General features: G+C 37.9%; 1 protein-coding gene across 1 annotated transcript in view; it reads right to left on the reverse strand.

Annotated features, from left to right (window-relative positions):
- Positions 1-15,221, reverse strand: part of CUBN (cubilin) — a 142,037-nt gene that overhangs the window by 52,104 nt on the left and 74,712 nt on the right. Inside the window, exons 32-39 of the mRNA XM_054057709.1 lie at positions 11,742-11,898; positions 9,981-10,097; positions 7,647-7,760; positions 6,245-6,376; positions 5,835-5,967; positions 3,458-3,663; positions 2,050-2,231; positions 340-529 (exon numbers count right to left, since the gene is read on the reverse strand). Coding sequence (XP_053913684.1) covers positions 340-529; positions 2,050-2,231; positions 3,458-3,663; positions 5,835-5,967; positions 6,245-6,376; positions 7,647-7,760; positions 9,981-10,097; positions 11,742-11,898 — 1,231 coding nt within the window. The remainder of the gene's footprint in view (positions 1-339; positions 530-2,049; positions 2,232-3,457; positions 3,664-5,834; positions 5,968-6,244; positions 6,377-7,646; positions 7,761-9,980; positions 10,098-11,741; positions 11,899-15,221) is intronic.

Here is a 15,221-nt window from a genome sequence, read left to right on the forward strand (position 1 = left end):
CACAATGGCCAGTTATTTAAGAATGATATTTCAAGAGGGATACTTTTTCATGAAAGCATACAAATGTTTAGCATTCATGAAATAACTGTGTAAAGGAAAACACCCCTCTATCAACATGCTTATTTTTAAAACACTGTAAAACAGTATATCTGATCTGTTTGAGATTCCCTAGAAATTCTTTTTAAAAGATATTTAAATGCTTAATTAAAATGTCATTGAAATCCTTCCCTCCATTAGTAGCTAAAGCTTTCCCTGATGGGGAAGTTGGAGTTCTTTAAGTAAAGCTTAGTATATCACTGGCTATACCACTTTTAACCAGGCATGCCACTGAAAACCCACCTCTAGCAATGGTGCGTGGAACAGCAGAAGCATCCACTGCATACCACTCCAGAAGAAAGCCATTTCCAGTCACAGACGAATCTGACTGGAAATGGATTGTCATTGAACCGCCAGAGGATGCAAAAGCAGCAGGGTCTGCACCACAGTATGTTGCAATAGGACGAGAATTAATGGTGGGCCCATCATAAACCTGCAGAGAGAAGAAGAATGGTGCTGTTCCTCATACAGGCAGATTTTCATCTGCTCCATACTCATCAAGTTTCCAAGGAGAAAATTACCCTCTATAAATGAGTGAGGGATCTTTCAGCAAATCCCAGTTAGAGAGAAACCTCTCTAACAAAAAAACAGAACAAAATCTCCCTTTCCGGTCTATGCTGCTAATTGTGAAGCTTTCACAGAAGAAGGATCTGAATGGAAGCCATCAAATTCAGCTCATTCCCCACCACAGGGCTGTTGTCTGGGGACATGGACTGACCTCCCATGTTAAAAAAGTCGACTAGTACAATTTTGTTCCTTGCTGAGGAAAAAACCCAACAATATATGAAGGGGGAAAAATGGCACTTCTTTTCCTTTTTTTCATTTACATTTTCCCCTGAGGAATACAATATGCAATAGTATACAATATGCAATAAATATGCAATAGTATTTTTTTCATTTTATGTCATTATATGCCAAACCTTGGCTGGTTAAAAGATATTTTTCTTTTACCACTTTTCAAACCTACTTGTGTTCTTGTCCTCTTCCTCCATAAAAAACGTCCAATAGACAAAGCTCAGAAATATTAAATAAATATTAACATTACACTGAAGATCTGATCCTTGAGTCAGGTTAAAGGTCAGCCTGATTCACATCTGCTGAATGTCTAGCTAATTTAAGAAACTAATTTTGCTTTCAGAAGGACAGACAAAGAAAGGCAGGCTGAGTTAGAAGAAAACGCTGTTAAAATCTGATGTGAGATGAAGGAAAAAGTTTCCTTTTCAACTAACATTACATTTGGAAATAAGCGAAGTAATAATTAATTGAATATACTGAGTATATTGAACTAGTATTACATTTCTCTTTCACAAATATGAAAGAAATTATAATCACTGAATCAGCTGGTTGAAAAAAATTACAAGAAGATTTTTACCTTAGTTAAATAGTTATGTTTAGCTAAACTCAGAAAGAAGTTTTTGCCCAGTTTGCTTAGCACCACGCGTGCTGTATTTTTTTAGCCTGGTAAAAAGGCTAGACTGTATTACAGGAGGATACGGAAAAACAATTAAACACACACACAAAAAGGTACTTTCCTATTGCCAACAGCAAATTCCTGATCTAGAGAGCAAAGAAGGTGCAAGAAAAGGATTGTTCCTTGTAGGATTTTAAAACGTCCTTATTCTTAGAGGCACTGAAACAATATCATTACTGTTGTCCTCAACTGAACCAGCACAAAGTTCAATCTGGTATCTGACCTGAAATTCTTGGATTTGAAAATTCAGGATTGTACCATTGTGGACTTATTTTAACTAAGTTTCAAACTTACAAATCAGAAATATCTGTTGGGGAGACAAAGAGTATGTAACCTTTCCTATAGCTACTAAAGAGAACACAGCGAAAACAATAAGCCACACCAAATTCTCAGAAATTCTTCCTATTCCTTTTGCAGTTTTCTCTGTTCATAGTTTTTATTGTAGTCAATTGAAATAAAATAATTTCTCACAATGAAATCACCTTTAGCTTGTCATAACGGCATCTGGGATGATTTTCGATATCCATCTGCAGGATACGGCCATGAATAACTTGTGAAGCATTAACATTTATTCGCCACTGGTAATTGGAATTGTGAGGGTAACTTCTGGGCCACTGTGGTGAAGCTATTTGTCCTTGGTGCCCCACAATATCATTTCCGTACACTGAAAAACGAGAACGAGACAACTAATGCCTCTAATTCACATGGATTAAAAGAAGCACTGGGGCCCAACCTGGAATATAGGTTTCATTTCAGTCCATCTGACTTAATTTACTTAGGACTAGACAGCACTGTGAGGCACAGACTTGTGTCTCAGACAGTCCTAGTATGCACATCTAATTATTTTCTTGTTGTGAGAGATGCATTGTGCCCTTATCTGAAGGAAATTACTTCATTTGTGCCATGTGGCTCTGTATGCAGGCGACCTGGGAAGATGGCACACCTAAATTCTTCCCTGACGTTACCTACTTCATGTTCATCTCTTCCCAAGAAATATTAAATAATGAAAATATTTTTTTAAATGCCTTTGTGTGTTCTGGTAAAAATTATTGTGATTTGAATGAGCTCTGAACTATTGATAATTCCTTTTGAAAATGAGTAGTGGGAGTCTCACAGTAAGGAAAATAATTAGAAGTCTAGCTTGCATAATCAGAATGGCTATGATGTTTAGCTTCAGCAGTCTGTTCATGCAGCAGATCTGACTGATGTTTGCCATGGTCTTTCAATATTTTGGATCTATAAACTGGCATAATTTCATTTTCTTCTAATACTGCTCTCTAGTTGATGACATCTAGGTAGAAAACTGGAAGAGGGACACTGTCGTACTCAAAAAGCAAAATGGAAAGCTGGGAAAGAAATGCTTTTCTCCTAGTAGCAAAGGCATATTGCCAGATGTCTCTAACAGGCTACAGGTAAACTTGGGTTGCCACAGAATTTGTATATAGCTCTTGTTTGTATCTGCACAACCCAATACTGTTGATGGAAGAATCTGAAAACCACATGATAAAACTGTTAGAGAAAGTCAGTGAAATAAAGGACATGTTATTTTCTGTAATCCAAGGAATTTTTTTTCTTCTGCGTAATATGATCAATTTGGAAAAAATATTGTCTGTTATGATAATTTAGAAAGATAGAATGTCATTTGTAATTCTTCTGATCACGTTAGACTTAATGCACTTACATACACAAGAGTTCTATTCTGACATGTTTTAGAGCATCTCTTCACATTTAGCAGATATCTTACAAAATATCTTTAAGTGAATTTACAGCTTTGCTGACATCAAGAAACATTTTCCAATAAACTTTACAGGGCCAAAAGATCACTTTTTTGAATCATTTTGGAAGTCTTATAAAGGAACAATAGCTTTCAAGTAAATAACATTTACTTACAGTGAGAGAATGTGGCCCTGAAACCAACATCAGTGCCTGAGCTGTCAGAGACAAATTTCAACCACAGGACATGTCCAACCACAGACGTATAATTTGAAGGCAAGGATTTCCCACAGAATCGTCCTGCCAGTGTGCCTGTATGATTCCCTTCACGAATCTCCAGGTAATCTTTGGTGCAGCTGGGACTATCTTCCATCTGAAACTCTCTGTTTCAATTGTGGTAGAAAAGCATGAGCAGGCATGTGACTGGCATATATATCAGAGTTTGTCCCACCAAGGCACTAATCCCCCCTGTAGCTGGTATCCTACTGTAACAGGTAAGAATAGGGAAGCAACCAAACCCTTCAGAAACCAGAAGTCACTGACCTGGCAGTGCTGCTGATTCAGGGCTCACTCTTTTCTAGCCCCCTATTTTATGATAGCTTCAGTTTGCAAATTTGTAATTTTTAAAGAATTCTCAAACCCTTGTAATATTTCTTGGTTCTCCAACAACAATCATGAAATGCAGAAAGCCCCTGATGTATAAAACAGATTTTTAATATAAACCCAGACCATTTACTGCATGCACATCTAATGGGTGCAGAGAATACTTTTAGCAGTTTGCAGCCCCTTCATATCTATATTATTTCAATACACTCTCTGAAGAGAAAACAATTGCAAGAGGCCTAAATTCATTTTTAGCTAACACCTCAGACCTCACCCCTTAGCAGTTTCTCCAGAATTATGAAATATTACTGTTTCTCTGGCCTCTGAGAGTTTCACATAGCTGTGTGTGCAAAATAGTAATAAGGATTGCTATGAACTTTTCTAAAGCAATTTTTGCCTTAGGAAAAGAATGGCACTTAGTTATCAAACTATAAATTCTTAATTATTGCACCAAGCTGAATGCTAAATATATTCTAAAAATCAGTATGTTACTCTAAGTGAAGTGCTTTGATTTAATACAATATACTTTTCAGAAGCAGGCTATGAGAATATAACAAAGGTTGAGAGGGTGTCTCTTATAACCAATGACCCAAATATTTGTGCTTGCTGATTTTCTGGTAACAACTCCTCCCTTTCATTCCTGAATATAGCCAAATGTTTCAGTGTACACATGCTCTAAAATGGTTCCAACCACTCATCTGGATATACTTCAGACTAATTTAAAGCTAACTCTCAAATTGCAAGTCAGGCATTTCTGTTCAGACTGAGCTGAAGAGAATTAATGCCTCATGCCAACAAAGCCTTATAAAGCCCTAATATTAAATTAAATTAAATTAAATTAAATTGATTCTGCTTTCTAATGCAATTACTTCATGCTTTCCAGTATTTTCAGCTTGCCTTTCTACTCTGTGGAACTGAAGAAGAAGAGTTTACATCAACTCGGTGATGCTTTGTATAACCAAATGTATGTTCCACTGCTCCACACTACATTTCTAGTTTGTTTCTGAAAAGCTGTTCTTCATTATTTTCTACCAAATATTTTGGAAAATGTTTTCAGGCTGTAGTACTTTTAATCTGCTTCAGTGAGTAAAGGAGGAATAGGATGTCTTTTCTGTTGTGTTAGTGAATCAGTACATGTCTAACAAATTGCACCCTATGCAGTCCGCATGCTACTGGGCTAATTTTTGTTTGGTCCTAATTTACTGGAAATGCAGGTTTCAGAATTACTTTTCCTTTCCTGCTCATTCTTGATAAGCTTTGCAAAGAGCGGGTGTGCTCTTTCTTGGCAGAAGTTACTGTTTGATGTCAGGAAATAGAGAGGCTCAGAAATCCACATCCTGGGTAAAGAACAACTTAACCATCCTGGTAAAGGACTCCACGTTGTTCTGTGGATCCCACATGACTTCACCGTCAGAAGTCTGCAAAGAAAAGTTACTTTGCTGAAAGGAAGACAAAATTTCTACAGAGACTCTCCTGGGCCTTGTTGTAGCTGCACTGTTATAATTCTTGGAGAAATTTTAAAGAGTTTAATATCAATTTTAACCCTACAATCTGCAGAGTATCTGAGCCCTTTATATTACTTAACTATACAATAAATAACACAATGAATCTGCTAGTAAGGAAACAGTAGGAATTTCCTTTGTAAAGAAAAGGCAGAGCAATGCTAAATTTCCTCTTCTTGTTCTTAAGTGAGGGAGAACTGGCTTCTTCAGCATCCCAAGTTGCTCAAACAATGAACCACCTATTTACACATGCCTTAATATAAGCAATGACTAAGACAGGAGAACACTGATTTCGAGCTGCCACTAACCACTGCTGTGTTCCCTTTCCAACTACTCTGAAAACATGTTTCAGCTTGATCATCTGGTAATTACATTTCCTAATAAATACAGAACATCCTTCCTTCAGGTCTGTTAAAGGGCTGGATAACAACCCCTGGTGATGCATTTACATGAAGGACAGCTGGAGCCGGTTGCCAGGGGAGCTGAGAATTGTCCAGACACACTCAGTGTTCAGCGGATATGGCTCAGGATAGCCAGGGCTGTTGAAAGCTCCCCTCTCCATGTGAAAAGCACCTCCACAGGCTGCAAAAAGAAGGAGACAGCAGAGGCTTGAGAAGGGTGACAGACACACAAAAAAATACCTTGACAGAGCCATAGCATTTACTAATCAAGAAAACATTTCTTCTTGTCTCCTTGTTCTTTAGTTTGCTGATGTACTTGCTGAGACCTTGGCCAAAAAGAGGACAGGCAATAGCAGATCTTAATAGAGGGAATGTCAGAAAGACAGGAAGATACAGGATCTGTTTTTTTTCTTGAAAGTCAGAGGCATAAAGTAGCAACACCTGTCATATGGACTTACACGATGAGGATGCAGCATATGTGGCATGGAAGCCCCTGGTAGTAATGTTATTGTTGTTGGAGATGAAGTTCACCACCAAGGCACTACCAAAAGAAGAGATAGGATGTGGTATAGTAGTGCCACAGTAACGGCCTGAAAGAAAGCAAGACACAGGGAAAACAAAGGCATGTTCAGTATGTAACGACTATTGCTAATTTAACATTTGAGGTTAATGCCTGACAGCAACCGGGAATAACATTTGTTGCTTACAACTGCTGTTGCCAATTCAATCTACATAAAATAAAATACTCCATTTCAATAGCACAGAGCTCAACTCTACTGGCAAATTTTTTCAACAGAAGGAGGACCTTCTGTACTCCAAACACCCTAGTCACTGGTTGTTCTATCACTGAGCTCCCTTGTGTTCACTTCCATCCAGAAATTAAAGCCTGATGGAAAAAAAATCCCATCAAATATATCTGACGGTAGTTTCCATTTCACTCAATGGATTTCTGAGGAAAAGAAACAAGTGACATATAACAGAGCAATTCTCCTGTAATGGATTGCAACATGGGGATTAGGAATATGAATCACAATCTAGCAGAAAGGCATTGGACAGCAAAAAGAAAGACAGCAGCTAGTATACTGATCCTCTTGCCAAGTGAAAGCCAAGGGTAGGACACACAAAAAAAGAATTCTGCTCTTAGTTACAAACCATCTAAATTGAGTGCAGCCCCACTCCTGACAAAGAAGGATACACGACAGTAGAGTAATTGAGAGCATAATCAAACACACATATTCCTAATATCCCAGAAAGGAATTTGAGGCAACCCTGAGGACGTGAGGGGAGTCAGGACCACCCTGTGGTGAGAGTGTTCTCATGACTTCCTGGCAGTATAAGCACTGAATTTTGCTACTCCAGCTTGTTTCTGCTACTTGAAGGTGATGGCTTTGGACAGAGATGGCAGGGGAAAGCTGTAGAAAAGTCAGGAACAAGCAGAAAATCAGGCTTTCTTGGGCTTGAGGAAAATTCATTTTCTGCTCCTAGAAATTTGCAGCTTTCTTCTCATACGTTTACTGTGTTTATGAGTGTGAGTTACATACTGGTTTTGTACAGTTAACTGGGTATTCGGTTTAAACTGAATTGCTTGGTTCCCAGTATTGTTCAGCTGAGGAGGAAGGAAAAGGCAGCTGGAGTCAAATACAAACTGCAGGTTAGCAGGAATAAAGTCAGAGCCTAGGAGGACTGTGGCATTCACACTGCAGATTTATCCTCCATCCTTGTTCTCCTCTAACCAGAGTGGCCAAGGAGCTTCCTTTATTAGAGAAAATCCATGAAACAGAAGGACATCCATAGAAAACCTTCTCTTGCATACCTGGGTGTAGTTCTGCATATGAAATAAACCAGGGAAAGGTACAATACCTTGAAGAGGAGCTCCATAGTTATTCCCATCCAAAATCTCCACAAAATCCATTGTACAGTTTTGTCCATTGTTTTCAATATCAAAGTCAGTGAATGAGAGAGTGACGTGGTTGACTGGCAACAGCAAAAAGTAAAAACATAAAAATAAGTTCGGCATTCACAGAGAAATAACAACATGTAAACAAAGGTACCATTTTTCTTTTCTCCTCTGAAGTCAATCAGTCCCTATAAAGCATAACATCTGAAGTAGTTTAATCCCTGATATGTAGACTGAATCTGATGGAAGCGCATTAATCCTTACCGCAAAGGTTGTGGTAAATCTCTTCATATTTTAGTACTTTCTAGTACACTCGACTTTAGAAATGTAGGATTTAAGACATACACACGGATCTAAATTTTCTAATATCCAGACAGCTTCATTATATGCTGAAAGTGTTAGAAAATACAGCATGGAAAATTTACACACATTCAGAAACAAAGCTTATTTCTACACATCTGTGACCTTCTGTCCCTTTGTGATCCATACCATAGATCCAGACAAAATGTGAATTGATGCTGCCCTGCTCCAGGCTTAGAAAGTGCTTGTTCTTTCATCATTTTGTAACATTCTACATACATCAATTGGACTCGTTAAAGCATCATTAACTATCCACAGCTACATTTATATAGAATTGGATTTTCCACACTCTTGGACTGCAGGCTATGTCTTGAAAAAGAGGATTCTGAGTCAGAGTGGTCTTGACTCTCTTATTGCTCTTGTTTTCCCAGTATGAGCAAAGGTGAAATTACTACTGGAAGAATACCAGTCTCTGGCAGTAGTTACTTGTGGCCTTAGAGCTCCTACACAGTTCAAGCAGGTCAATGTCATGGTTTAGATGATAACTAAGTTTTCTCGCACATTGACCAAACCTGAATTTGAGACAACTATTTTGCTTCTCACTGAGCTACAATTAATTAGCTAGAATAAGCTAAAATGACAGCTGTGGACCCAGGCACTGCATTCAGCAGGGTGCCACTGACTGGCATTCAAGCTTTGTAATCTGTATTCGGCACTCTTTTGTGTCCTGTCTGGTCCATCAATTACAGCTATCAATGCAGGTCCCCAGGATACAAAGCAAAAAGGAAAAACACAGTGGGTGGCAAGAGCAGGAGACTTGTTGGCCTTCTCAGTAAAAGCAGAGTAGGAACTGTACTGTGGTTTGCCATTGGCTAAATCTAATGTATCTGCCTGAGCCCTGTCACACTGTGTGACTAACGTAATGGAGCTGCATGTACCAGATAACCTGTGGTCTGTGATGGATCTGGTGGAAGTCACTACATACATAGGCCACTTCTTATACAGCATTATTCTAGTCTCTTATACTGATGTAAATCAGGAGTCAACTGTTAAGTATGAATTTTCAATGTGGATCTACAAGAACGTTGTCTTTAAAAATAAATGTGTAGGTGAGGAACAGCTTTAATTATGTCCTTTTCATATATTTGTAGAAGAACTTACACTAAAAAATATTGCTTATTTCCTAATGTCTGTTTAGGTGTTTTCTTTGGCAAACTGATTTTCATTTTATAATTTAGAAAACTAAACTTATAAATGGAGTTGGAACATTCTATGGTTTTAACAACAATGGCTGAATATCAGAAGAACAACTGAAGTTCACATTTGCTATTAAAAACAAACATTTATTTTAAATGGTGTTACCAGGACTCTATTACCCAATTGCAAATACTTATATGAATCTTAAACACCGTAAAGGTAACACTGAGTATTAAAGGGAATACCAGTGTCTGATGCAAAATATTTGGTTGTTTATGATCAATCATAAATCGGTCCATCTGAGGGTATATGTATGTGCTTAAGCCCAGATTATTTATATTCTTTTTCAGTTTGTATTTTAAATTGAAATTCCTCTATATCTTTTCTCACTATTCAATTAAAATTTAATTTTCTTATTTCAACAGCATAGACTTGCTCTAATACAACTCTAGCTTGACAAATGCAGACCAAAATAAGGTCAGATAAGTACAAATGCTTTAATTATATATAAGTCCTTAGATGTGAATCCAGCTTGACATAGTATTCAACACCTTATTTATAATTGCAACACTTGGGTCACAGTAAATTAACCAAAATGACAAAGTTGTAAACTGTTTCCTCACTAAGCACTAAATCTACAGTAAAATCAGATTTAGGACAGATAAAGAGAGTCACACTTTCTAACTACCAGGATGCAGAACTTCCTACAGAAATAAAGGAGGAATTTTGTATTGTTACTGCAGAAAAGAAGATGAGGATGTTAGTCATTCCAGCTAACTATGAAAGATGTTTTTACTTACATGGTTCCTGAGCCTGAATAATCCAGCTGCAGTTTTGATTGTTTGGGTATTTGGCAGGATACAGAGGAGAGGAAATTGCTGCCCCAACTGAGTCCGACTCTATGAAACTTCCACAAGCTTTAGAATGAAACACACACACACATATACATATAGGTATTTATATATACAAAACACGTATCTTTGATTCTGTAGTGAAAACGATTGCATAAAATGAAACACACTACATCAATGTGAAATGAGGATAAAATTCACAACAGTAATTTATCAGAAAAAGAGACTTAAGGACTAACTCCCAGCATCTGGTGTACTTTCTTGACCTGGATCCACAGGCCATGCTGCACCTGGCTGACCATCTGAGAGAAGCCAGAGTGACTTGGGAACAGACCTCATATTTATCAGCTCCTCATAGACCAGAAGAGCAATCTTGGGGCCAAAATAATTCGGTTTCAGCATAGTGCAATCATATACCAATTTCTCTGATCATTTGCCTGTGTTGGCAGTTAGGAAGGAAAAAGTAATAAGAAACTCTTCAGAGCCTTCCAGTGTCCAAGGATGGCATCACATTGCATTGACACGATCCTCTTGTGAGCTGCATCAACAAAACTGCAACTGGGTGAAATGTTCCACGTGTGCAAGATCTTGGCTGACTGCATAACTTTGGCTGGCAGTCCTGAGTGCTGCCATGCCTCATTTTGAAGCACACTGACTCATGATAAAACCCCCAGATCCAAGTTTAATACGTGGCTGCTTTAAATGGCAAGGTGGGAAGTAAGGTACCAAAGACCAAGATTAATTTATCGTGATGTGCTGCCTAAGACATTCAGCTGGGCATGGGACTTACAAGGTTATCTCAGGAAAAGGCAAGCTGGGTTGCCTACGTCTTAGGTAGAGAACACTTGCTCACCAGGCACGTTTTGTACTATAAATATGCTCTGAGAATGTTTAACAGATTAGGATCTCATAGCTGTTGGTCAGGAGTGCCTAATTAGATACCTAAATAGTACCGCAATAATTGGGGTAGCTGAGATTTTTGCTGACTCAAATTCATCCTTTTCTTTATAATTTTTAACAGTATTTAAAAAAAAAATTGAGAAAAGTACTAATTTATGGTGAAAAAAATCCTAAGAAAAAAGTGAGAGAAAGGGATTTTCTTAGCAAAACCAAAATAGTTATGTCTTGGGGAAAAAATATTTCCAAATGATTGTGAAAATTGAAAGAAAAACACCAAATGTCAAATAATATGTAATTTCATGGAAAATTCTGCCCAGTTGTTGTCATTTTTCATTAAAAAGGAAACCATGTAAAATACCAATTAGTCCTCCACAAATTGGATAGTTGATGTTTGGCAGGGTTTGCAGGCCTGAATCCTGGGCTTCATCAACAGCAACACACAGAATTCTTTCATAGCTTTTCAGATTCATGCGCATGGATAGACTTATAAAATGTTATTTTGTCACTAGTCTGTGGAAACTGCCAGTTGCATATTTTTCTCAGGAGAGTAATGGGTAGCTAACCCTTTAGGGAGGAGGAATAAGAGGTGACTGATGTGCACTAGATGACTTGCTATACAAAGTTGATCCTTAGATTTTAAATTATTTAATCTACAATTGAGAAAAAAAATCGTTTCTGTTAAAGATGCATACTGGTATGCTGCATGTACAGAAACAACACTTCCCATTTTCAGCTGTATTAAAAGATTTTGTCTAGTACAAACAAACTGGTGACTAGCTAAAGATGCATTAATGTAAGTGACAAAATTACCTTCAGTAAAGTGAGCACTGAAGCCTCTGTGATGGATGGTTGCATCAGAGCGCAGTCGGATATACATCACATTCTTGGAGGATGTGATAGGAGCAGGAAGCTGTGCTCCACAGAGTTTTCTGAGAAGCGGTGCTTCATCACTAGGACCATCAAATACCTGTTATGAAAACATCAATTAAGTATCTAGTTTCAATAGGAGTATTGAGAAAACTTTTATTTCATTCCCTCTCTTATGTTTCGTACATTTTGGTCCTGATAAAGCCTTTGTATGGGCAGTGCAAACAAACTATGCATTGTGTATCTTAATTCTGTGGCCATTTCAAAAAATGCGTGCATTTCACACTGAAGTTACTGTAGCCTTTATAACAAAAATGCATCAAGTAACCATTATATTCTGTGTGTATCTGGTATGGAAACAACTCTCCTTTAACAATCCATATGTCACCATACATTTATTGTTTTCTGTTAATCCCTAACATGAGTGCCTGTATAGCTTTTACTCAGTTAAACCCTACATCTTGCCTCAGTAAAGACTTCTAAATTGGCCCTAGCATGCAGCTAGTGTACTAGTGGGAGCTATGGCTTGTGTAGAAAGAGAAGATGCTTAGATTATGAGTTTTAGATACATATACCCTGTGTCAAGCATCAGAGTCCATATATCTATACCTTATAATAGCTTTAGGTTGCTGAATTACACACATACACATAAAGTGCTATTTAAGCAGAGAGTAAAGAAAAGTAAAAATAGGGGAGGAAGAAAGCAAAGATGGTTTTACACAACTTCACTTTTAATTTTACCACAAATACTTTCCTTCTCTTTTTTCCCCTTACAGCTGATAATTTTATTTCCTTCCTCTCTGTTTCACAATAAGGAAGAGAAGCATAGTCAAGTTAAAACCACTGAGTTTCTAGTTTAAACAACATCAAAATTAAAACAAGAGAAACTACAGAGAGGAGAAAATGGCCATGGTCTCAGAGTGTCCCACTAATCTTTCCCAGCACTCCAGTAGCCATGATTTGTTGCTGATGTGTTTGGAGCCATGAGCCAGCTCCAGATCCTTTGTGACTGTTTACAGAAGCGATGAGCACGGGAGCCATCACTAGTTCGTGCCCTATGGAAGAAAGTTTGGCTTTGGGCTACTGGACAAGAGCAAGAGTTGAATTTAGCTCCTATTTCCATGTTAGTGCATTACCAGAGGCAGGTCATTTAATATAACCTCTGACTTAGCTTCCTATAGCAAAATGGAAAAAAATATGGATAAAAATATGGATTGGAGGACCGGAAGATACTCAAGTGCTAGGATGTTAAAAGCTGTATAAAAGCTCGCTTAGAGAGAGATCATTGAATGGTTTGGGTTGGAAAGGACCTTAAAGATTATCTAGTTCAAATCCCCTGCCATGGGCAGGGACATCCCACTAGATCAGGCTGCTCAAGGCCCCATCCAACTGGGCCTTCTTTAAATTCAAAATTCCTCAAATTCTAGCAGGTCCATGCAATGCATCAACAATGAATTAAAAATCTCTAACTAGACTGTTTAACACAATGCAATGTTTCTGCCTCCAGTATTCAAAGGCCTTTGAGAACATTAGTTAAAAAAATACATAAAACCAGCAGCTGAGACAAAGGTGACACGTCTCAAATAAACCTCGGAGCAGAGAAACAAAGGACAAAATTCCTGCTTAATCCACTGATGTACCCTACATAGTCAGTGCTGTATTCATTAATTACACATTTGCTCTGGGGCCTACAATACCAGCCAATTGTGCAGGACCCTGTGCTGGGGTATTAAACGTATTGCAATGTCTGTAAGTATGAGCACCTGGTAAAGAGACCCACAATATCCATCCATGCAAACTTTTCTTCCCTCTTCGCATCCTGCCACAATTAGCCCTTTAATACATAGTGTGCAGTGTTGAGTCTTCCTCTGCACGTATATTTTGTATATAAATACCACGAACCACAGAATGTGAAAAAAAATTAATGACTAACAAAATAACCGCTTGGAATTAAGGTGCTGTCTTTCCCTAGACAGCAGTGAGAGGATTTTGACTGAATGTTAGAATATTGTGTTGACACAGCAAAGAGAGAGGGCCTGACTACACTTAATGTAAACTGCTATGCTGCTCTGCACAACGGAGGATATGACCATTGACATATGGACACTTGTGAGACTCTAATAGTTGTCCTTTCTCTCTTGGGAATATACTAAGGATGAGTAACATAGGAGATTAAGCATGCATTTCATTCCAAAAGCTTTCTGGAATAAAAAGTCTTTCTGCGGCAATACTGGAAGAAGAGCATGAAGTCAGAGGAATGTTTTCTAAATAATCTGTATTTGATGTTTCTGGGCATCTTGCTCGAAGAATAGTACTGTCTCCTCTTTCAGAAACCCAGAAATTATTTCTAGCCCTTACACTTCCTAAAAATCTGATTAAAGCAACAGTCCAGCATAAGCATTAGTAAGATACAGCAGCAGCTCTTAGGAGATATGGAAGCTACAAGTTAAGCAGGAACAGTAACACATGGATAGCGTATGGCTGCATCATTTTTTTCTCCCCTGCTATTTATTAGCTTAAAATATTTCATAGGGAGGATTTCAGTCTTGAATCTAGATCAGAAATCACAATATTCACACACTAGTACAGGAAAGAGTTGCGTCTCTTTGCAGCTTCTTAAAGTTATTTTGAAAACATCTGAGAAATGCATTTCTGTGGCTGCATGAGTAAAGGAAAATGATGCATCCGCTTATTTAAAAGCCAAGTTTTTAATTTGCACTGTACATAGCAGCAATTTGTTCTTCTCTTCCTTTTCCACAATGAACATAGTGACTCATTGCCTTCTTGTTGCATTTTGCAGAAGCACATGACAAATGAAGATAATTTTTGCCTCCTGAGCCATGAAAACTCCTCATATTTCTACCTGTCCTCTCCTGGAAGATCCTCTCTGCCAGAAACTGGAATAAATGAAGTCATATCTCCTGTCTACCTCCCAGAGGCTTACATTTCTACATTCTGTGTAACACTTGTTATACTGCAACAGGAAAGAGAAACAAAGTTTACATAATCAAAGCCACTGAAAAGAACAAACTATTTCTCCCCTCATTTTCAGTGCCTTGCTCTACAAGCACTGCCTATCAAGGCACATCCTCCTCGAGTCTCCAAATACTAGAAAGTCTTACTGATCTGCACTCCTGGTATAGCGTCAGATACAATACTGCTTAAACACATGGGCAAAAAATACAGGAATTAGTACATTTACTATTTCTTTCCCTGCATTTTCATTTAAAGAAACAAGTTTGCTTGTTGTAAGGTACACCCTCTGGGTAGAAATGGGCTAGTACACAAAGAGAAATTAGAAGTTTATTCCTTATGTATAGTGACAGAGACAGTGTAAATTCTTCCCAAAGATCTTATGCTTTCTATGGAATATAAATGAATTATATTTGAGATCAGAGAAGGTAAAGGCTATAGGCACTCTTT

The sequence above is a fragment of the Cuculus canorus genome, chromosome 2 (genome assembly GCF_017976375.1).
Source record: "Cuculus canorus isolate bCucCan1 chromosome 2, bCucCan1.pri, whole genome shotgun sequence".
NCBI lineage: Eukaryota > Metazoa > Chordata > Aves > Cuculiformes > Cuculidae > Cuculus > Cuculus canorus.